Raw genomic sequence first — 24,848 nt, forward strand, 5'->3', positions numbered from 1 at the left:
TCATTCATTCATTCATTCATTCATTCATTCATTCATTCATTCATTCATTCATAAACAGGTTCTAATTGAATCTGAAGCTTTCTGTATCATTTGGCTGGCCGGTAAGCTTCTGGGGTCCTACTCTCTCCCTCTCCCAGCACTGCAGTTACAGATGTGTGCGTCTGCTTGTCTCTTGTCTGGTCACTGGGGATTGAACTCAGGTCCTCACACTTGTGCGTGCATGCTAACCACTGAGCCGTCTCTCCTGCCTCTCTACCTTATTTTTTGAAACGAGTGTTTCTTACTCACTCTGCATCTCTTTGATTTGCGAAGACCAGCTGGCCTAAGAGCTCCTGGGATGTATCCCCTGTGTGTTTCTCCACCAAGAGCACAGGCGAGCACCGCTCCACCTGGCCCTTTCCGAAACAAGTGCTGGACCGCCCTGCTCAAGTCCTCACTCTTGTCAATTGAGCCGCTGTAGCCTTCTCCTTGGACTTCTTTTCTCTCTGTAGAAATTAATAATTCATTCCTGATGGCATACATGGGAAGCTAAACTGAAAAAGTATGAAAGGAGTATAGAAAAGTTTTGAAAAGTTAACTCTCTCTCAGAGAGAACCGTGCTGCCTGCTTCCTTCATCCAGGTGTTTTTATGTGCGCCACAGTCCCTGTAAAGCAAAAAAAACATGCAATGTCTAGCACTCTATTCCTTTGTATTTATTAATAATACATGTGGAACTACTTTGTTATTCTTGGTAATGATTTTATTAAGGAGATTTACTTTGGAAATTTCCCCCATTTAAAACAGTGCAGATTGTTGGTTGTTTCAGTGTACTGAGTTTTGCCCTCAACTGCCCAGTTACATTTTCATATAGTTGGGTAAATCACCTATTCCACCCACTTTCTCAGCCTGAAGCAGTGAGTAATCTACCTTTGTCTATGGATTTGTTTATTCTAGGTATTTTACTTATAAAGGATGTTATATAACTTTGTGAGAAATCTGAGATATCTCCCCCCAGAAACTCCACATAGTGTGTAAGCACCTCTACCCTGCTCAGTTTTAGGAGAATGTTCTTTGGTGAGCTGTTTGTTTGATGTTAGTGTAATGTTTTCAAGGCTCATTCATTACATATTGTAGCATCTATCAGCATCTCTTTTATTGTCAGGTTCTTTTAATGAGCTCCCGTCATTGTGTTTAACATGGTTATTTATTTATCATGTTATTGACATTTGGATTGTTTGTTCTTCTGGCCATGATGAATAATAGGGCTAGGCTTGTAGTACAGTGGTAGAGAATGCAAATGCTTTCTTTCCATGCGTGAGGTCCGGGTCTCATCCTCAACACCAAAATGAGATGGAGAATATTCCTATGAGCATTTCTGTACTTTTTTTTTTTTTAAATGAATGAGGCAATTTATTAACCCAGAATCCTTTCTTGTTGGCAGCTGCCACCTGTCCAGTGATCCTGTCCAGATCTTTCTGTCCCTGAAGTGGTAGCATGTGGCCCCCATCTTGGTCCTTTTCCACCATTTTCAGCCCCTCCAGAGCTTGGAGGACCCGGCGGGCCACGCTCTTGGAGCCTCTGCTGAAGTGGCTGGGCCTGACAGCGTTTCTCTGTGGTCCTCCGTAGATCTCGGTCAGGGAGTCAACCCCTGCACCACCATGGAGGTACAGGCGCCGCGCTGTGGAACAGCTCTCGTCATGGGGGCAGCTCGACTGTGTCCACCCATTCGGGGACTTCCAGCTTCCCAGACTTCCTGAGGAAGGCTGCCAGAGCTCTGCTGGTTAACGTCTTTTACAGTAACTCCAGGCATCGTGTGGCCTCTGCGCTGCCAGCCAGGGGAAAGGGCTCTGTGCAGTTTTTTAATGTGGACATGAGTGTTCACTTTTGGAGGTTGTGTATCAGTTGAAGTCACTGAGGCTTACGGCACTAGTTCAACCTTTTGGAAAACTGTTAGACATTTCCCATTTTTTGCATTCTCCACACACACTATCTATGTTTATTATTATTTCTGTTCTTGTGGGTTTGAAGTGCTTTTTCATTGTGGTTTACTTTTTATTTTTCTCACTGGGGGAAATCTTTTTTCCTAGGAGAGTCACAGTTAAGCTAACAGCGTTAGGACTTTGCTCTATTATGAGTTAGTATCTGTGTCAGATGAAGAGTGGAAACCCAGCTTTGTTTGTTTGTATGTATATACCCAGTTGTCCTGTCTGTATTTGTTGAACAGGCTGTTGTTTTCCTAAATAAACCGTCTTGCCACCCTTGTTAAAAAATCAGCCTGTAGTAAGATTTTATTTCTGAACTTCCAGTTGAGTGGCACTGATCCATGCTTTGCTCAGTAGCGCACTGTCTTGATCATTGTTGCTTTGCTCTAAGTTTTGAAATTGGAAAGTGTGAGTGTTCTAGCTGTTTGCTTTTCCAGCATTTGTTGGCTCTTCTAGAATGTTGCATTTCCATATGAAGCTTAGCACAGAGGGTCAACTTCTGCAAAGAAGGCAGCTGGCATTTTGATAGACATTATATTGAATTCATAGATCACTTGGCACATGTTGCATTAATATCAGTGTAAGTTCTCCAATCCAAGAAATGAGGTGGCTTCTCTGTATTTAACTCTTCTCTAATTTTTTTTCAGCAATGTTTTATAGGCTTTATATTTTGCTTTGGGCATCATTTGTATTTATTTCTAAGTATTTTTGTTTTAATGTCATTGTAAGTGGATTTTTGTCTTAATATTATCATTTCTCCCAATCCTTGTTTTGTGGATGGGGTGAGACAGTTTCTTGGTATAGCCCTGGATATCCTGGAACTCACTATGTAGACCAGGTTGCCCTCAAGCTCAGAGATCTGCATTGCCACCACCTGTTGGTGGCTGCTGCTGTGACTTTCTCCCTCCCTCTCCCTTCTCCTTCCCCTCCCCATGTCTGGCTCATTTCCTAATTTTTTTCAGTTTTGTTGTGTGGATACACAATGCTCTATCATAATGGTGTTCTTCATTTGACAGACATTGTGATGCTCCAGTATTACTGTTCGTCTCTAAGATAAACTTTAATAAGACATACTGAACCAAAATATTTAGGTACTGGAATTATTTATTTAATTTAAACTGGTTGTTCTGTGTACTTACCATTTTACTATCTGTTCTAAAACTTCAAGTTACTTAAAATAAAATGTAGAGAAAAGGATTATAAACTTTACATAGCTTAATCATATTATTGAATATGTCAGAAGACATACATTGCTAAATTTTTCCCAAAGCAGTATTGTCCAGACTTTGGTGATAGAAGTGTTCTGTTCTGTCTATATTGTACTGGCGCTAGCAAGTGTTTGACTCTTGAGGACCTGAGAGGGTGATGGCGTTATTAATGTACTGTATCTTTTATTTTATTCAATTAATGTGCTTGCTGGCTACCACGTTATATATAGCATTTAGGATTACATTTATTTCCTGTGTGTTTTGAATTATTTCAGTATAGAAAATAAATTCTATTTGAAATTCATTGAAGTAATTTCATTAGTAATTATAGATGCCTTTAGGTTTAAGGCTTATGAGAGTTTGTAGAAATTTTGTTCAAACATATCTTGCATTATTTCCTGAGTAGCATGAAGCAGTCATTTGCTATTACAGCAGGTTTCTTTCTTTCTTCACCTACCCACTTTGGTTTTTCCAGACAGGTTTTTTTTTTTTTTCCTTCTTCTTCTGTGTAGCCCTGGTTGTTGTTCTGGAACTTGCTCTGTAGACTAGGCTAGCCTTGAACGCCAAGATCCACCTGCCTCTGCTTCCTAAGTGCTGGGATTAAAGGCGTGCACTACCACTGCCCAGCAATAACTATTGTATGTCTATGGATGTTTTGCCTGCGTGAGTACTCTGAAAGAACTGCCAGTGCTCCCTCCACCACATCCCCAAACACACAAGGTTTCTCTGAGGAGTCTTGGACTCCTGTTCTGGACTCGCTTTGTAAATCAGGCTGGCCTCGAATTCATAGAGATCCACCTGCCTCTGCCTTTCAGAGTGCTGGGACTATAAGTGTGCACCATTGTACCTGGCATATTAACATTTTAAATAAGCTATTTTTGGGGAAAGCGATGTGTTATATATTGATTCTATCTGTGAGTGGATATGCCAACTGGATTTTCCCCAAGCTAACACTACTACTAAGGTGGAGAGTAAAGGAGAAGGAAGAAAAAGTTTTGGGTCTAGGATTTTATTTTATGTGAACTTTGCTAAAATATTAATACTATCTGAAAAAATTCATATGGAACTCCTTTTTGAATTTTGATTGAAGATTTATTGAGCCACATTTTCTAAATTTGTATCAGTTGCTATCTAAGCTGTAAACAAAGTTTTTAACTGCCAGATGTACAGTTCACTTGTCCATTTCACACTCAAAGAAAAAGAAAAGAGAAAGCATGAGCTGGAAGGAGCTGGGAACCCTTTCTGGTTGAACAGTGACTTAGAGTGGGTGTGCATTTGGGAAGGATGGTTCAGACTTGTCTGTTTTTGCTAGAGCAAGTATGCCTGCAAAATTCAGAACAGAGTTGATGGGTGTGGTAGGGTAATTCTAGTGTTGAAGAAAATGTTATTTTTTAAAGCCAGTTTTAAAAGGTCCTATATGGAGTAATGATTAATATACTCATTATATCATATAATTTGACAATTTTAAGTGGCTAGCTTAAAGTTACCTGCTTAACACATGCAGCTAAGTCATACTCCTTCTTATCAGCAAAACTGCTCATTCATTTTGTCTATAAATCTTTGCTTATTTTGAATATCTGTTTCACTGTGTAATAATTAAAACCTGTGGTCTCAGTGTGCCTGGTATCTTTTACTGTCATGTAGGAAAAGGAAGGCACGCACTCTGTAGCGTATATCAGCACTTCATTTCTTATTCCTTTGGAGGAATATTTTAATGTAAGCTTATGCCACATGTTACCTGTTGAACAGTTGATAGACTTTGGATTGCTTCTGCACTTCTATTATTATGGGTAATAGTACTACTGGGAGCACTCTGGGCAAGACTTTTTGTGGAGAGGTTTCATTTCTGTATATACCTAGGAGCAGAATTGTTGAATCATATGTTAACAATGTTTAACGTGTTAAAGATTACATTGATTGGTTGAGTGGGGGTGGTGATGTTGAGTGGAGGTAAGAGAAAGCTTGTAGAAGTTGATTCTTCCTTGCATTATATGTGGTCTCAAGGGTCAAACTCAGGTCATCGGGTTGGTGGCAAGTACTTTACCCACTTAGCCTTTTCATCTGCTCCTTTTATTTTAAAATTTTTAATGTTTTTGAGCATTTTATCTATTATTTTTATGACTCTAGGTGTTTTGCCTGTATGTATGTCTGCACCGGTGTACAGTGTACGGTGCAGCAGCCAGAAGGAGGCATTAGATTCTCTGGGGCTGGAGTTGCAGACAGTCATGAGCTCCTGTGTGGGAACTGGGAATTGAACCTGGGTTCTCCGGAAGAGCAGCCAGGGCTCTTACTGCTGAGCCATCTTCAATCTTCTCCTTTTAATCTTAGAGGACTTTCTTGACTGTTCTTTAAAATAGCTGTGCTATATTCTCACCAACTATATACGAGGGCCCCATGTTTCCACCCTCCCAACATTTGTTAATGTTGAATTTTTTTTTAATTATAGCTGCCTTAGTGTGGGAGGCAATTCCTTGCAATTTTGATTTCCCTTTCATGATTGCCTGCTCTACTTTCATTTCTGTTGCTATGCTAAAACTTCCTGACACAAAGCAACTTAGGGAGAAAGGGTTTGTTTTAGCTCACAATTCTCAGTTATGGTCCATCATTGCAGGGAAATGAAGGCAGAAACTTGAAGTAGGTAATCATATCACATCTATGGTCAGGACCAGAGAGATCAAGGCATGCCTCCTGTAAGTTTACACTTGAGTGTGGACTCTTGCCTTGGGAATGGTGCCGCCCATAGTGGCCTGGGTCTTTCTAGAGACTCTCTGTCCAGCTAATTCTAGACTGTCAAGGTGACAATTAAAACCGTCAAAAAGACAGTGATACTAAGGATCTTTCTGTGTTTTGATCATTCATGTATTTTCTTTGCGAAGTTTCCATCCTAATCCTCTGTTTTTTTTTTTTGGTGTTTGTGACTGAACTTAAAATCTTGTTGATGATGTGAACAAGTGCTCTACCATTGAACTACATTTTTAGTTTCTTTGCCTGTTTTTATATTAGTGTGTCTTTTTAATGTTAGTTGTAAGACTTCTTTATATATTCCAGGATAAAAGGAAGTCACTTTTCAGTTATATGATTTTGAAATATTTTCTCCTGTTGAGTGGACTCTTTGTTTTCTTGATTTTTTTTTTTTTTTTTTTGAATGAAAGTTTTTCCTTTGAAAGCCAGGCATGGTGATGGGGGCCTTAAAATTCCCGGCAGGATTGAGGAAGATACAGGAAAATCTCAGGGGCTCACTGGCATGCCAGTGCAGCCAAATCTGCTAGCCCCAGGTTCCAGTGAGAGACCATGTCTCAAAAAGTAGGAGAATGACACTCAAGATTGACCTCTAGCTTCTGTGGGCAAGTACACACACACATACGGGGGGAGGGGGAGAAGGAAGACAGAGTCAGGCAGTGGGGGGATAGATTTTAAAGAGTTTATTACATTTATTTATTGGAGGTGGGAAGGCATGCCATAGTGTGTATTTGACAGTCAGAGGACAACTTGAGAATGTCCATTCTATTCTTCCATCATGTGGGTCCCTGCATTTGAACTTGGGTCATCAGGCTTGGAAGCAAGTACCTTTACTCTCTAAACCATTTTGCCTATTTAAAAGTTTTTACAGTTACGATGAAGTATGGTTTTTCTTTTATTTGGTATTGTGTGTAAAAAGCACTGCCTAACTCAAGATCATGAAGATTACTCCTGTGTTTCTTTTCTCAGAGTTCTAGATCCTTCATTTAAGTCTTTGATCCATGTTAGAGTAATAGTTATGTGTATGGTGAGTCAGCCATTCAACTTTCTTTAATATTTATATGTGGGCATCGGTGTGAGTAGATGCCATGTGCCTGGGTGCTCGCAGAGGTTGGAAGCGGTTGTTAGAGACCCTGGAGCTGCAGTTATCCATATTTGTGAGCAGCCCAATATGGGAGCTAGGAACTGAGCTTTGGTCCTGTAGAAGAGTAGCAAGCAGTAATCACCCAGCGGGCGACCCTTCGCCCCACCAGTGCACCTTTTTGCTTATCTCAGCACCATTTGTTCATAAGAGTTCTGTCTTAAACTGTTTGTCTTGGCACTCTTACTTTTAATGTGTTTCTAATATTTCTTCTATAGAAAAGATTACTTTTTTTTTTTTTTCTTTTCTTTGAGACAGACTCTCTTTACATAGCCCTGGCTGTCTTAGAACTCAACTGTATAGACCTGGCTGGCCTCGAACTCTGAGATCCTCCTGATTGCCTCTCCCTCAAGTACTGGACTTAATGGCTTATGCCACTCTTCCCAGCCCTGGTCCTGGAATATTTTCCTAGTGGTGTTCATCAGCATAGATGGCTGTTGTTTTCTAACCTGTTGGCGTGCTTCAAGACCTGTTCTTCTGAGAGAGCCTGTGCCCCTTGGTCTTTCAGATAACTGATAAATTAGTGTACTCTGCAGTACTCTCAGACTGCCTCAGCTACTGTGGTGCATGCTGTCATTCTAGCATTTGAGAGATGGAGGCAGGAAGATCAGTAGTTCAAAGCCTGTCTTGGATATGTAGCCTGATTGAGGCCAGCCTTTTCTTACAATAAGACCCTGTTTTCAAGGAAGGAAAAGAGCAAACCTGCTTTTCCCCAGGTGCCAGGGCATGGTTCAGTATTCTTTCCTAAAAGAAACTCTCCTGCCTTCTGCTAAGTGACAGCTTCAACAAGTATGGGTGGATTCAAAATGAATTGAGGCATGATGTTTGGATATTACTTTGGCACTTGTAATGGTGAACCTATTTTTGAGAAGTGGTGTCAGTTATGTGGTAGGTCATTAAACAGAACTTCAGAAAAAAAATTGTCATCACTGGTGTGATCAGGAGTGTAAACTTGAGGCTAAGCTACTGCTCTGGTTCAGAGTGACTGTCATCCAGTAGAAATACAGTATATACTTTCCTTGTAACTACAGATTCCAGTGGCCACATTAAACAAAGTAAAAAAAAGATTCAAGTGAAATTAATGTTAATAATACACTTTAACTCTCGTATAACACATCTTAAAATACAATACATAAAAAATACTAAAATATTTTCCCTGTTTTGTACTGCTTTAGAAATCCAGTATGTATTTCACAAAACACACATCAGTTCTGACTAGCCACATTGCTGCCAGTACTTAGTTTTGTAGTCAGTGGCCTGCTGTATTAGGTAGCACAGATCCAGCTGTTTTGATAATGATAACAAGTGGACTATTATGCCATCAACATAAAAAAAAAAAACCTTACTCATCATAGTATACTGACCATCTTCTAATTGATAGAACTGGATTTCAGTTGCTTTGTGCCTATGTCATGTTCAGTGTAGTCCTCACTGGAAGGATTTAGGGCCTCTTCAGAACAGAAACTCTGGCTGTTTGTTAAGCTACATAAGCAGTGCAGCAGTTCAGTTAAGATTGTGAGACAGGTTCTTGAGGGTCTCAAATGAAAGGAAACTCTCCCCCCAGTCACAGGTGCCCTCTGTTCTGCCGAGGAGAAGCTGTACGTATGAAGTGCCAGCACTCTGTATGGGACATTTGTCAGTGTCTAGATACATTTTTGGTGGTCACAGCTGTATGTGTGTACACATTTATGTATATGCCTGTTATTGGCACGTGGCTAAACTTGCTAAGTAACTTGGGCCTTTAAGTAAGCATTGCATTTGTCAGATGTCTCTGAAGTTTGGTGAAATGGACCATGGCAGTTTGTCTAAAATCACTGACAGGAATATATTTAGGGACTCTGTCTACATTAGTTGACAGAGGTTTCTAGCAGCTTTCAAAGTGTATTGAACAAATTGATCAGATAGGTTTTGCCCATTCTGAGCAATTTGCTCTGGGAAAGTGTATGATGCTTGCCTTTCTGATCATCTGTCACTTTTCCCTCAGGAGAAGTGGAGAATCGGTGACATTTCTCTGCTTCCCTGCTTCCCCACTTCCTGGGCGGTCTTTAAAGTTTCCAGGAAAATGTGGCACTTCTCCAAGTCCTGTTGAAGTTTTGGGCACTGCTTGTGGAAGTGAGGCCTGTGTTGATTATTCTGTTTGAGGGTCCCACTGTGATCCTAATGCCTGTTAACTCTGGATAACAGAGCTGGAACTTTCAGAGCTCCTGCCTTTTAGCGAGTAGAAATCAATGCAAGCTATGTTTTTCTTAGTGTTTTTTAGTTGTCCTGCCTAAAGGTAATGATACTTGGTGGTGTTTGCCTTCTGCTTTCCATGTTATTTCCAGCTCTGTTCATTTGCAATATTTGGAATTTCTCCTTATTTTCACTCTCCTTACCTTTCTTTATTACTTGTGGCAGGTTGTTTGTTTGTTTGTTTTTTTTTTTTTCCTAATTGATGAGTTGCATTCATTAGCTATAGTTAACTCATGCTAAGAATAATCTAGAAAAGGCTGGTGGAGCTCTTGGATTTAGCCAAAGGGTCATACTTTTCCTTCAAAATAAATGAATGAGTGTATGCCTGGGGAAGTTTCTTTGGCCCTGATTCTGCATATCATCTCAGGACGTGCTAGTATCTTTCCTCTGGCGGCTGGCCTTGTTATAACTTACAGAGTTGTGTGCCACAGGGTAGGGTGCTCTTTCATTATGGTAAAATTTTACAGCCTTAAAAAATATTGAATCTCTGAATGAATAGATGCTTATAAAAAACACTCATTAATAAAAGGAAAAGTTGCTACCCTCCTCCAGTTCATGTGATAAAACATTGTTTGAATTCAACTAAAATAACTTTAATCAGCATTTCTTCTTAATGTGTGACAAGTTCTATTTTTTTCTCATACCAAGAAACTCAGATTTGCCCAAAATGCATGATTTGCTTCTTGTAACTAGATTTTATTTTCCTGCTGTTTCAGGCCGGAGCCTCAACAGAAAGCTCCTTTAGTTCCTCCTCCTCCACCACCGCCACCGCCGCCACCACTGCCAGACCCAGTACCCCCAGAGCCAGAAGAGGAGATTCTGGGATCGGACGATGAGGAGCAGGAGGACCCCGCAGATTACTGTAAAGGTGATGTGCTGGAATGGCAGGCTGGGCTTGCTTTCCTTGTGCCCCTCAGTAAATTGTGGAATGTGCAGGGGGAGTTAATATCAAATTAGCTTTCTAAATTGGCTATAGCATGATGCCAGAAAGTGTAGAAAGTCATAGAAAATTGTAAGAGAAAGGAAAAATATGTATGTTCATACATACTCTAAGCACTTTCAAACACATTTGATCTCTTACAATTAAAGATAAAGGGTTTAATAAGCCATCTAAGAAGAACATAAGGAATAGAAGGTACCAGGCTCCTGATAGAAGCTAATTATAACTCTTATATTTGGCTTTTAGCTTTATGCCTGTTAGGCTAAAAGGGAAACATTCCCTTCCCTGTATAGCATTGCATCACATAGTACTCATTTTTGTGGAAAGAAAGCATGCATATTTGTTTACAAAGAGAGACTTTCCTGGCATTGTACTTAAATGAAAAAGACTTTCTAAGGGTTGTTGATGCTGCTGTGTGGTAGGGTAGGTTTTGATTTCATCTATGATTCTACAGAAGATACAGAAAGTTGTTGGTATACTTTTAAATCTATTTTATTGGTTTCTTATGCCTCTACCTCCCTTCTCTACCCCTTATTCCTCCTAATATCTTCCAACCCCCCAACACTTAAGTCGGAGGGAAAGAAGGTTAGTGGGTAGAGGGGGCAGAATTCTTTTTTACTACTTGAAGCTAGTTAGGGTCGTTGGGTTCTTTGGGGCAATACCAATCTCACAGTTACATACCATAACTGAGATTTTAAAGAAACCAAAATGTTCACTATAGAAACTATTAAAGTAGAATATTAAAGTAGAATATTCTTTTCTTTCTTTCTTTCTTTCTTTCTTTCTTTCTTTCTTTCTTTCTTTCTTTCTTCCTTCCTTCCTTCCTTCCTTCCTTCCTTCCTTCCTTCCTTCCTTCCTTCCTTTTCTTTCTTTTCTTTCTTTCTTGAGACAAGGCTTCTCACTGTAGCCTTGGCTATCCTGAAACTCACTCTGTGGACCAGCATGGTCTCAAATGCAGAGATCTTCCTGCTTCCTAAATGCTGGGATTAAAGGCATGCTGCACCATTATTACCCAGAAAAGTAGAGTGCTCTTTTATTAATGCTTAAGAGCAAAATTGAGCATTCAAACTCCTAAGCGGAAAGAAAGCATGTTATGTGATGAATACCAAGAATGCCTGGAGCTGGTTGTACTTTGTACAGCTTGGAGTTTGAAGGTCTCGAAGGAAAAGAAGTCACAGTTTCTCTTTGGCTGTCTCTGTTACTTGTCTTGCTCTCTTGGATTTTTATTCCCTGCAATTCTGAGCTTCCGTGTTGTTTACCTGCTGTTAAGAATGTAATTCAGGTTCTGTGTAGCGTAAGGGCAGGATGACAGAAGATGCATACATGAACAAACTATGAACCTTAGTGAATCTCTGGGTCTGTAGTGTCTTAGCAGTTTATCATCATCTAATGGATACAGTCATTTTTGCTGTTGTAATTTAGTTGTATGCTGAGAACAAGGCTGATGTTATGTATGAAAGAACTGAGCTCCTGTAATCTGAATCCCTTGTAGGGACAGGTGTTTACTCATAGAATTAAGATCTTTTCTTTTCCCATGGTGGTGCATGCCTTTAATCCCAGCACTCAGGGAGGCAGAGACAAGCAGATCTCTGTGAATTCGAGACCAGCCTGTTCTGCAGAGTGAGTCTAGGACAGCCAAGGCCACACAGAGAACCCCTGTCTTGAAAAAACCATAAAAAAAGATTAAAAAATTTTTACGTGTATGCATGTTTTGCCTGCATCTGTCATAAGCACCACAAACATACCTGGTGCCATCAGAGGTCATAAGAGGGCATCGGATTTCTTGGAACTGGTGTTTTAAATGGTTATGAGCCACTGTGTGGATGCAGGAAACTGAACTCAGGTCCTCTGGAAGAGTAACCAGTGCTCTTAACTACTAAACTGGTTCTCCAGCCTCTACAATCACTGTTTTCATTAGGAAAAAAAGTTGGATTTTCTCCAACGTGTCAGTCCAACATCAGCAGTTCATGCTGTCTAATAAAAGATAAGAGATGCAGTTTGGAAAAGGAATTGGTCATCCTCCCTGTGTGTCTATATTTTTTGATTTTAAAAATGCAGTTATTATGGGGAGTTATGTTTTTCTGTCTTATGATTTTACTGTTGACTGTGGAAATCATTATTTAGGAACTGTTCTCTTGAGCAAGTAAGTTCTACAGTACTGGCATGAACCCTGTGTGTTGATCACAGTGTGGGTCAGGATGAAGCCAATTCTCATATTTCTTTAGACCTCTGAACCAGCCTAGAGAACATTCCATTCCCAAACAGAGGACTCAGAATGAAGAATCCTCTACTTAGGGCTGACTCTAGGTAAAATATGTGGAACTGTAAACATTTTGAGATATGAACGTCAGTGTCAAGAAGGCATGTTAGAGATTGTGACAGCCTTTGTGTATGTACGCTCACGGTTGTATGCTTTAGCTGGTGTTCTGTTCTCTCTCATGCTGTCACTCTTGCACATCCTTGTAAGTATGGGTACCTTGCCCCTTAGTTGGCCTTGTGTCTGTCAGGGTCTGAAGTTTTGTCTGGACCGTAGCACTGTCTTAAGTCACTGGTAGAAGTGCAGTCAAAGGATCTGTCTATGTTATCTAGTCAGGTTCTGTTGCCATCACAGAATTACTTGAGATAATCAAAAGGAAGAAAGGGTTTATTTTAATTCATAGTATCAGGTTTCAGTCAGTGCCTGTTGCCTCTCTGTTGTGTCAGGGCATGTCTAGAAAGTGGTTAGAAAGGAAAGGAAGAGGTCAGAGACCAAATGGATGTTCCCTATAGTAACCCAGCTTCCTTTATAGGTTCCACCATCTAAAGGTTCTGCTACTTCCCAGTGTCACTATGGGCTGTTGACCAAGCCTTCCACACATGGTCTTAGAGACACATGGATGATGAAGCCCTATAGAATCCTAAAATGGATTGAAGATGTCTGAAGGAAGAACTGTAGCAGCCTCATTCTTTTCCTTCATAGATAATTGGTTGAACTTAAGTAGCTTAACTAATGATTGTTGTCACTTCAGAATTTGTAGGACTACGTTATCATTATTGACCATAATGAAGTACAATCTCCTATAAACAACAGCACAGCCCTCAGATCAGGATATTAATAGTGATGTTAGCCCTATTCAGCTATCACACATAGTTTTGGATTTGCTAGTTGGATGATATTTCTCTTTATGTAAAGTGATTTCATGATAGAATCTACTATATTTTGCTTTTCTGTTCATTTAATCTATTTGGGAATTATTCAGCATTTGCTTGGTTTTTGTAACCTTCACATTTTTTTAAGGTAATGTTTTTCAGAAAACCTCCAGAGTGATACTTTGTTCTTCTCAGTGTCCTAACAGGTGGTACACAGTTTGATTTAGTCCCTTCCTGGTGATTAGATTGCTTAGGACGGTGGATGTCAGATATCTCTACTATGTGGTTATTCTTCCCTCCAGTTAATTGCTAGGTATTTTGTGGAGAATTATTTTAAGACTACATGGATGCTTTTGTCCATGTATCTGTCCTGCTTCAGCTATGTGACTATGTGTCGGGAGACTCACTTGTTATAGGTCTGTTTTTAGTGATCTCACTGGATCATCTTCATTTGTTTTGGTGCTTGAATTATTTCACGTTTAGCCATTGGAACCCTTAAAGTTTGTGTCTGTTCTTTTGAAATTTATCAGTCATTTTTTGATCACTTTTGTTTTTAATTTTTAAAAACAACTTTCAAATACAACAAGACCTTTTAGACTCATATTTCCCTGTTCTAGCTCTAGAATAATTTTTTTCCATACGGAGCTCTGTTTTTTTTTTTTTGTTTGTTTTTTTTTTTTTTTTTTTGTTTTTTGTTTTTTTTTTGTGAAGAACAGTGAGAGCCAGATATTAGGTGTGTTTATTAGCTGGGGTAACTTTAATTACTCCGTTAGTGGTAATAGTTGTCATTATTGCTTCTAAAATTGTGACAGAGCTAGGGACATACACATCTCTTGTGTTTACTTCGTATTCTCCTGTGTGTATAGTGGACTTAATCTGATAGCTCTAATTCTACTGCAGTATCAGAAGATTCAGCCAGGTTTTCTCCTTTTCCATTTTTGTAATCACTGTAATGGCAGACCTTGCTCTCATCTTTGTGTTGTGTACTTAGCTATTTGCTCTGTGTATGCTGAGTTACTGGTAGCAGCCACCACTTTCTGTGCTGTTTCTGTCTGTATTGTCACATACTTGTTCTTTGCTCCTTGGCCCTGCCTAGTAGATTTTGAACTGGGTTCTTAAGAAAATGCTTCTTTCCTGGGGAAGAATTATATTTCACTTAGGCCAAGGTATCTTGTGTTTCTCTGCCTATTCTTCTTGCTTACATTGACTCTATTCCTAGAGAACTTTTCTCCTTCAAGCCGCTTTTCATCATCAGTAACACAGTATGCACATACCCTTTCTCTTTGCAGAAGAAATGTTCACCAAAGAAGGAACAGGATTTTGGCAGCAGAGGCAGCTTAACTCCATCACTCCATTGTATCCTCATGCATGCCTTTGGGGCTTTGCTGTTCTTAGTCATTCATGGCCAACTAAGTTGTATCTGATTAGTCTCTTAACTCCTCAGGTTTAGGGCTACTTAAAAACTGTGAACTATTCATTTTAGCATAAAGACCAATAATTCCATTTCTGCTGTTGCTAAAAACATTTTCATTGCATCTGTCTGTTGCCTTGGCATTCTGTGTAAAGTGGGACTTTTCTTGTCCTTTCTCTCAAGCTAGCTTGACCAACTATGACTGTCCAGGAGCATTATCAACTGGTTTCTGAAAGGCTTGGGTTTAGACCATGACTCTTGCTTTTTGAGTCTGTGTCCTTTGACAATTATCAGCTCTAGTCTTTGATTTTTTTTTTAATCTACACTATAATAATATCACTACCTCTGCAATAGTAGTATCTTGCATATTAAGATTTAAGGGTGTTAAAATGAGATAAAAGTGATGTGGCCTGCTGCCTGTCACACAGATTCTTAAAGTATATAAATTTCACTTCCTTGTGCCTGTCTCTGTTCAGTCATTCCCCTTTGGTGTTTATCCCCTGCTGTATTTTTTTGCTGCCCCCATTGACAACTGGTTCCCTTAGATTGCAGCCATCTGTCTTATGGAGGAGGATTTTCTTAGTCTCTAAGCAGCTGCCAGCACTGGTTGTTCCTTTTTGTATGTCACCTCTGGGCAGTTGTCTGAGTAGGAACTGAAGCAATAGTCTGTGTGGTATTTCAGTTTCTGCTTCCAAACCAAAGCACATGGGTTGGATCTGGGCACAGCCTGTGAGCAAACACTTCCAGAAGGTCTTATGTAACACGTACTTGCATCATGAGTCTCTGCATAAATGCCCGTGTCACAAAGAGTGTTTAAGAGTCTCAGAAGTCAGGAGCCCATACCACGTATCACTCCTTGGGAGTCTTGCAGGTACTTAATCAAGTAATTGTGGTTTGCCCATCTAAAGTGTGTAGTACTTCTATGTGGGTGAGCTCTCCTGGAGTTACAGGTGCATGCAGCTACACCTTACCTTTATGTGGTTGTTGGCAATCTGCACTCAGATCCTCTTGTTGGCACAGCAAGAGCCGGTACCCACTGAGCCATCTCCCTAGCCTATGTACCATACTTCAAAATATCCAAAGCTGCAACTAAGTGATAGCCCTTTATTCCACTCTCAACTTTGTGTGTGAGTCGCTGTTTAAGGCAGTGGTTCTCAACCTTCCCAACGCTACAACCCTTTAATACAGTTGATGTTGTGTTAACCCACAGCCAGAAAATTATTTTCTTGCTACTTCATAATTTTGATTTTGCCACTGTTATAAATTATAGTGTAAATATTTGATATACAGGATGTTTGATATGTGATGCATGCAAAGGAATCACAACCCATAGGTTGAAAACCACTGGGTTTTCTGGAACCCTCTCACTCACTTGCTGCAAAGCCCTATTGAATGGCAACAATTGGAACATGGCTTTGTTACCACAGGCTACACTGCTTTGAATGGCTCCCTGGGTTCTCATTTTGTTGTTCTTAAGTCATTCTTTGATGAGATGGCAGCTTTGTGGTGTTTTATCACTGCATCATTCTGGAGACACTGGTTTCAACACAGTTGTGGTCCGACTTGGTATGAAAACATATTTCCTTAGATATGTCTTCATGAAACACTAATCAACTATTATGGCTGTGCCTTTGCTCACAGATGTCCCCTCCAGCACAGCCCTGTTATGATGTATAAAATGTACTAAATAAATACATTTATTTAATGTTTGCCTAACACCTCCTTTTTACTAATATGAAATGTTCCTATGGTTAAAGGCTGTGTATTTTGTTAACGTGACCACATCTGTGCTGTCCACATGCAGTAAATGTTTGTTCTAACAAAGGAGTCTCTTCAAATGGGTAGTGTGGAGCTGGGAGGTAGTGGTGCATGCCTTTAATCCCAGCACTCAAGGCAGACAGATCTCTTGAGTTTGAGCTTAGCTGTCTACAGAGAGTTCTAGAACAGCTAGGACTACACAGAAAAACCTGTCTCAAAACAAACAAAGCAAACAAAGAAACAGATACTGTGTTGAGACTGTGTGTGTGTGAGAAGGCAGCCTGTGTGTGATCTGATCAACAGACCTGAAGGACCTATAAACTGTAAGTCCAGATTTTTCCTTTTTGCATTAAGTCTTAAAATTTCCTCCTGATATTCCAGATTTCTTTGAAATGGTACATGTTTGAGTAGAATACAGATTGTATCTCTAGAAATTTGAACAGTATCTTAAAGCATGTTATAAATAAGTGTTTATGAACTTAGACATCTTTCCTGACCACAGCACCTTTCCCTCTGTGTCTGCTTTCCATCTGTTGGAAGTATAAACTAGCTGGATGTTGATAACTCTGAATTTTGATGTGGTACTTCCAAGCTTGACCGGCTTTGTGCTTAATTCCCTTCTTTTCCTCAGAGTACACAGTCCACATCATTACAGTGTGAATTTTTTCTTTACCTTTAAGAAAAAAAAAACAAAAAACCCAGCATTTGTGTGACACTTATCTAACAGTCTGTCTTATGTTGAAGGTTCTTCAGTGAGGAGGGGAGTTGTTTTCTGTTTGTGATGTTGGGAGACAAATTTTTGGTTTCAGATGCTTCATTGGCATCTGTTGGGGAGAGATCTGGGATGTTGTCAATCTTCTATGCTTAGTTCAGTTCCTGATAAGAAAATTACAGTGCCAGGTAGAGAAACCTTGTCCTTTGGAACACTAGGTTTTTTTTTCTCTCTATTGTAATGGTATCTATATAATTATATAAATATAATTCTATAAAATTATATTTTATAGAATATAATTGTCCATTTTCGTTATTTTTGATATTCTAAAATCTTGCAGTGCCACACACAATCTTACAGTAGTAAGTGTCCTAGAACTTTGTTCATAAGCTCTCATTGCATTTCTTTATGGCGACTCAGAAGATTTGGGCCCATTGCCATTGAGAAGGGAACATGTATATGGCAAATAACATTGTGCAGAGAAGAAGTTTGACTTTCATTATCTTAATGTGTACATTTTACATCTATTTAAAGTTGTTGGAGGGCCTGGGGAGATGGCTTAGCAATTAATGCTGATTGCTATAGAAACAAGAGGGCCAGAGTTTAGGTCCCCAGAACCCACTTGAATGATATGTAGACATGGTTGCTCTCCTGTAATTTTTGGGTCAGAAGGTCTAGCCATGGAGTCCCCAAAGCCAGTTGGCTAATGAGACCAGGTGTATCAGTGCTCTTTGATTTTTATTTTATTTTATTTTTTTTTAGAGTTCTTTGAGGAACTCTGTCTCAAAGAATAAGGTGGGAGATTAATCAAGAATGATTCTTACTATCAACTTCAGGCTACTGCATGCATGCGTGCACAGCCCTCCCCACAGGACAGGTGCACTCACATATGTGAACACATTTATGTATGTATGTATCCCATACAAAAAGAATTAAAAAAACCTATTTGACACTAGCTAGCTGTGTCAATTTTTACTATTTTAAAGTACAGCGGAGTGGTGTGTACACCAGTGCAGGTATCAATAGCAGAATTAGATCTCTTGGAGGTGCAATTAATTACACACAGTTGTGAACCACCTAACATGGGTGCCAGGGATCAGACTGAGGTCTTCTGGATGAACGGTTAGGACCCTTAGCCTCTAAGCCAGGTTTTCTTTCATATCCGCATTTCTATTTCTTCAACCTCTTCTTTTTTTTCTTTATTGAGCATGTTATTTCTGTGTAAATTGAAAAAAAAATGCTGAGAAAAAAAGGGAACATTTAGTACTCAATGTAATTTTTGTATAGCGACGCTCTTCAGGCATATTAATTGGGAATTTACTGATGTTATTGTTATTGCTGCAATGTTATATAATGTCATTTATACATATATTAGAACATATATGTATATGTTATGTGTACATGTACATATGTGTGTATATTTTGTTGTTGTTTTGAAATAGTTTTATGTAGCCTATGCTAAACTTAGGTATTCAAGGGTGGCCTTGAATGCCTGAGCCCCCTGTCTGCACCTCACAAATGTTGGGATTATAAACACAGGCTACTAATGGGAGAAGTGAGGAATGAAGTCTAGAACTTGTTGGAGGTAGTCTGTTCTGTTTGACAAGCTCTTGAATATGTGGAGGGCAATTGTGAAAAGGCTTTTCAAGCGTGAAGCTGTAGTATGTGGAAGAAGAGTGGTGCCTTGTTGACATTATACATCTTAGTGGACCCTGAATTATGAACCTGCTTAGTATTTCTTTTCCTTTTTGGCTTTTGCTTGCTGTACAGAAGTTTAGAGAGAAATGTTTAATCCAGCTCTGCAGGTGAGCTGTATTGTTTGTCAGCCATAATAGCATTATTTTATTGTACTTTTCTGGGCCATGTCTTCTTTTAAATACTGTGTCTTGTGTTACGATAGATAAATCAGATCATGTGACGGTTTGTAAATGCATTAAAACTGAGATCTAGAGAGGCTGTTAATGACAAGCCTTTGAGAAATTTCATGGACTTAGAGAAAACATAAGTAAAATACAAATTAAATCAGGACAGTAAGAGAGCAACAAAGCTTTGTGCTCCCCAAAGCATATACCAGACTGAAAACTGCAGGTGGCATCAGTATTGTTATGAGGACCCTGAACTGTATAATCTGAGTTTCCTGTATAGTTGGGTCATACTTTCAATCACCCTCTTCCCACATATGTATTACTTATTTCCTAGTAATACTTTATGTATATTCCTGGCTTTTCTTCCTATTCTTCTTGGGTGACGATGAAGGTGATGCTGCTGCTGCTGCTGATGTTATTATAAGTTAGTATATAAAGTAATGGGTATCATGAAGGTTTTTCATACATAATCTGCCATTTTATTTTGACTGCTCTTTCCCTTCAGTCATTTTAAATGTCAGTAGCTCTTGGGTCCACCTCTCATTTCCTGTAGTCCACAAAAGAGGATTCTACTAGGTCAGGGCTGAGGTCAGCCCATGCTGTCCAACGTCATTTTCCTGCTCCTCTCTCCTGCTGTGCCCCAGGACCTGTGTCAGAGTATGACAGAGCAGTAGTGGGGCGGGGGTTCAGTGCACAAGCCTCAGGTTCTCCTCAGCTGTCTACGTGCGTGAGCCGTCCTCAGCCATCATCTCACTGGCCTGCTAACTGCTGCCTAGTGCTTTGTTTTCTAGACCACAGCTGGTGGGTGTTCTGCTTTAGTTGCCCATTCTCCTTCCTCACTGTCTCTTCCTCCCTCCATTTCTCTTGTAATCTCTGGGACATAACTACCTGTTTCACTTTTACTTTGGAGATGCCCCTACAAATTAATTTTTACTTCCTCTCCTGAAGTAAAAAGTTTTCCACAAGGACTAGCATATTTGATTCTCTTTTGGGGGCTTCAGGTAGTGTTAAAAAAGCATCCATAAACAGAGGTAGTAATACAGTAATTTTTGGAGTAATTTGTTTCTCTTTTATTTTTCTCTTGTGCAATGAAAAAAGTAGAATATAGTATACAGAAAAAAATGGAATATAGTATTCAGTTATTTTTTTTCTTTTTTTTTAAAGAATCCTTCTCCTTCCCTGCCTGTGTGGAGGTGGCCTTGGGTGTCTGTTCTCACTTTCTACCCTTCTTGAGACAAGGTCTCTTGTTTTCAGCCTCACACATCACATGGGATTCTTGTTGTTGATGAGTAGGCAGCAGTTGGTGCCGTGCTCAGCCAGGTATGGTGGCAAGTGCAGGTCTAGAATGCAGCACTGAGAAGATGAAGGCAGGAGAATCAGGAGTTCATGGTTATCCTCAGATAGGAAATTGAAGGCCTGTCAAGATTTGGTAAGACCTTGTCTCCAATAACAACAAACTTGCTATTTTTTAACTTCATAGAATTTCTTGATCTATTTGTGTATGTGTGTGTGTGTGTGTGTGTGTGTGTGTGTGTGTGTGTATTTCTTTATAGGAAATACTTCAATGGTTTCGTTACCTGCATAGAATTGTACAAATATCACCAATATTTGTAGACTACCTACTACCTCCTAAAGGAAACCTAGTTTATTGTCAGTTGAAAATCCTTACTCTCCCATTTCCTCTGACCCTTATGAACCACTGACTTCTTTCTGTCTCTGGATTCCTGCATTGTAGGAATGAGCTAGAATAAGATTTTTGATAATATGTATTCCCCCGAGTAGGGCTATTTTAGTTTGATGTTCTAGTTTCACACATATGGTGCCATATGCCACTCCTTTAATTTTATAACGAACAATATTTTATTGTCTGTGTATTACCTTTTATGTGTTCACTCCTCAGTTGGTGCATATCACAGTTGTTTCACTATTTGTCTGTGAATATGCTGCTATGAATATTTGTATATGAATAATGGTACATTTTCTTTGATTGCTCTTGAGATAGATGTAGAACCTCTGTATCATGCCCTAACTCCAAATTTAACTCTCTTTTTAAAAAAAATTATTTATGTGCCTTGGTGTTTTATGTGCATGTATGCCTGTGTGACAGTGCCAGGTTCCCTGGAACTACAATTACAGACAGTTGTGGGTGCTGGGAATTGAACTTGGGTCCTCTGGAAGAGCAACTGATGCTCTTAGCTGCTGAGCCAACTCTCCAGCCCCCATATTTAACTTCTTAAGGCTCTAGTATACCTTGATTAATCTTTACTTTGTTTTGTCCTGTTGTGTGTAAGTTCTCTTGTGACTTGTCTAAGAATTTATCTTCTTATGGATAACCTTTTATTTTGCTAAGAGCCTTTCTAAGCTCAGCTTATTGTACTACACTACCTACTGTCTTTAGATTTGACTCTCATTACCTCTCAGAGTTTGTTTTTTTTTTGGGGGGGGGTGATACTAATTTTGTCTTTAGTATTAAGACAAAGTTTTTCTGTGACTGTGTGGTTTGTGGTATAAAATGAAAGGAAAGTTCTCCAAAAGGCATGATTACAACAGCCTTCTGTGCAGTGCCAGTGTGGGGAGGATGGATCCTTGAGGGTGTAAGGGGTCAGTGTCAGCTCAGGACCCTCAAGACCTGTGCTCAGCACAAAGGTGATTTATTTGCCCTAGAGGGAGAAAGGGCAGGGAATAAGAGACTGAGACAGGAGACAGAAGATGAGGGAGAAGGGGAAGGGAACATAGGAGAGGGGAAAGGGTTAATTTGTCCTGGAGGACTTTGAATAGAAGACAGATTTTAACATGCCCATTTAAAATTGAACATGTTAATTAGGTGAGCCAAAGGAAGCTTTTGAATCCTGGACTTTAATACTTTGATAGCTGGACCTTGGTAGTTGTCCTCAGGAGGAGGAAGTGGCCAAATAAGGAAATAGACCGCTAGCTTTAGGAGTGTAGTCTTAAATTTTTAGCAAGGCAGAGGGAATGAGAAGGGCAAGGCCTGCCAGAGACATGCTCGAGATGCTTGGCCCAGTTGTAGGAGATGATAAACTATGCAAGAGCATGGAATATTCTCAGATTTAGCAGTGAAATGGTTGAGCATGTGTGGTCAGGTAAGAGGAAGGGAAAGTTGTCTTTATGATAGGGTACCTAAGTATGTTTCTTGGCAGAGCAGAAGAAATACATTAACTTGAAAAGCCAACAGGAAAAGATTAATGAGTTGTAAAAATATTGAGTAAGGTTTTAAAGATTGTGGGCACATGTTTATTTCAGGTCAGAGACGGCAGCTCTATGTACTCTGTGATGGTGGAGCAAGGACAGGCGTACCATCACTTGACAGACTATGCCCATGTGAAAGCTTTAAACCGTCTTTCTGTTTGGCTAAAGATTTTGTGTATCAGGAGCTACTAGTTTCTTTGTGTGCCTGTGACTAAAATACATGACACAAACAATTTAAAGAGAGTTGTTGGCTCACAATTTCACAGATTTCTGTTCATATCTTCTGGTTCCCTGGATGCTGGACTGATGATGTGGAGCACCATGGTTTTGGGAGCATATGGAAAAGGAGCTTGTTTACCTAATGATAAGCAAGAATCATTAAGTATGAGGAGGAGACTGGGAACTACATACAACCTTTAAAGTCACATGTCCAGTGTCCTCCAACTTGGTTCTAATTCCTACTGTTGCCACCACCTCTCTAAGTTGGAGTAATGAGCTGAGGACCCTGCATGTAGTGCATGGCTACATTAGGGTATTCTATATGGACGAAGCTGGAATGGCTGGCCTGTACTTCCCAATGTGTGTCGTCTCACTTGAGCATCTGGAGACAACTGTCCAGGGTACAGAATCAGCTGAAAGCTCCTCTTTCCTTCTTCTGGGCTTAAAGTCCAGGGCTGCCAATGGAAGTTACATATGCGTCTTCTTTGTGTCCATTGCCTTGTTTGATAGCCTGATGACCTCAGAGGCATCAGATTGCTTCCCTGGAAACTCTTAAGTTGCGAGGCAAATGCATGCCTTGTAAGCTGGTGACTTCTGAGCTGTTTTTAGAACCCACACAGTCACTTCTGCTGTTGTTTACCAACACGGCAGAAGCCCATTCATACAAAGAATGGAACTGGGTTTGGTTGTTGCTGGGGTTTTTTTCTTTTTTCTTTTTTGATAAAACATTAGGATTCTAAAAGATTAGGTAGTTTGAAAGACACTATTATATTTATTTGGCTTTCTTTGATAGAGCATACGCTAGACTAAAGCCTCAGAATTCAATAAAAGAATGATGCAGACTCCCAAATATGTATAGTTACATGTAGATACAACAAACTAAACACTTTTCTTGAGGCATAAGTTCATCTACTACTTTTCATTTGGCATAGATTGTCAGCATTAAATCTAAAGTCTACTAAGAAAATATGTCCATATTATTGTATTAGTTACCAGATGCAAGTATGGTATGTGCTTTGCCTTTCTGATGTTGGAGGGGGTTTCAGTAGGTATCAGGCAGGGTGAGAATGAAAACTCAGTTCAGATTGTCTTTGTCAATCTGGTTCAGACCTTCTTGAAAGTGTGGTGTCAGGCAGTTTATCCCCAACAACTTTAAACATAGTATAATTTAGAAAAAGTGTCCTAGTGAAATATAATCCCTGATGCACAAGAAAGTGTAATTATGTCAGCACTCACCTTAGGGCACATGCCATTTTATTCAAGAAGGTGGGTTCTGGAGATAGGCTTCTTATACTGGTTGAAGGAGCTGGGCAAGACTCAGGCCTGATCTCAATCATAGATTAGATAGTGTGGAGGTCATTTGGGTTATTAGCAACTTCTGTTTCTGGTTGTGGGGTCTTGGGGAGCCCCTGGCTATACAGATAATGAAAGGGTCATTTAGGCTATTAGGTATCCCTAGTCCTGATTGTGGGAACATGGGGAGCCCCTGGCTGGAAGGGTCACTTAGATTACCAGCCACCTTTGGTCCTGTTTGTAGACATTTGATATGGTCTAGCCCAACAGATAACACAGATCATCAGGTTATTAATCACCTCCAATTCCCAGCTCTTTGGTTGGAAGAACAAGTTTTTACGTTCATTTGAGAGGACAGTCCTGTGTACTTTACATTTCCTGGTTTTCCTGAAGGTCTGTGGGCACAAGGATGTCTGTGCTGTGCTCTCGACAGATGGTAATGAGACTGGAAATGGTTAATTAATCTAAGTTACAAAATAGGGACGGTTTAAGATTGGGGCATTTGCCATAGTCCAGAGGGGAAGTGGAGAAAATGCTTCCGTAAGATTGCTGTAGGCTGAGGAGGGCTTTGCAGCCAGTCCTGAAGATACTTGATAACACAGGGTCAGATGAAAGGGGAGGAGACCTCCCATCAGTGGACTTGGAAAGGGGCAGGGAGGAGATGAGGGAGGGAATCGGGGAGGGGATACAGCTGGGATACAAAGTTAATAAAATGTAACTAATTAAAAAAAAAGATTGCTGTAGGCTAATTTGCGGGGGCATCTTCTTGGTCAGTGATTGATGCGGAAAGGCTCAGTCCACTAAGGGCAGTGGGTCTAGGTTGTATAAAAAAGCAGTGGAGATCAACCAGTAAATAGCCTTCCTTCGTGGCCTTTGCTTCAGCTTCTGTCTCTAGACTGCTGCCTGAATTCTCAACTTGGCTTCCTTGATGATTGATTATAACCTATGTTTCCAATGCTTTTGGTCATGGTGTTTACTACAGCAGTAGTAAAAAGCGATGCCAGGAATAGGTATAGTTTTGACATACCGAGC

The 24,848-nt window shown here is 39.9% G+C and overlaps 1 protein-coding gene and 1 pseudogene across 2 annotated transcripts in view; one reads left to right on the top strand and one right to left on the bottom strand.

The window, feature by feature from the left end:
* LOC129680977 (40S ribosomal protein S19-like) overlaps window positions 1-1,790 on the bottom strand; it is an 11,651-nt pseudogene extending 9,861 nt beyond the window's left edge.
* The window catches only part of Srpk2 (SRSF protein kinase 2), a 117,891-nt gene that overhangs the window by 41,119 nt on the left and 51,924 nt on the right, over window positions 1-24,848 (top strand). For both annotated transcript variants that reach the window (XM_055612585.1, XM_055612586.1), the window contains exon 2: window positions 9,999-10,150. In XM_055612585.1, coding sequence (XP_055468560.1) covers window positions 9,999-10,150 — 152 coding nt within the window. The remainder of the gene's footprint in view (window positions 1-9,998; window positions 10,151-24,848) is intronic.

The sequence above is a fragment of the Psammomys obesus genome, unplaced genomic scaffold (assembly GCF_907164565.1).
Source record: "Psammomys obesus unplaced genomic scaffold, mPsaObe1.curated_primary_1811, whole genome shotgun sequence".
Classification (NCBI taxonomy): domain Eukaryota; kingdom Metazoa; phylum Chordata; class Mammalia; order Rodentia; family Muridae; genus Psammomys; species Psammomys obesus.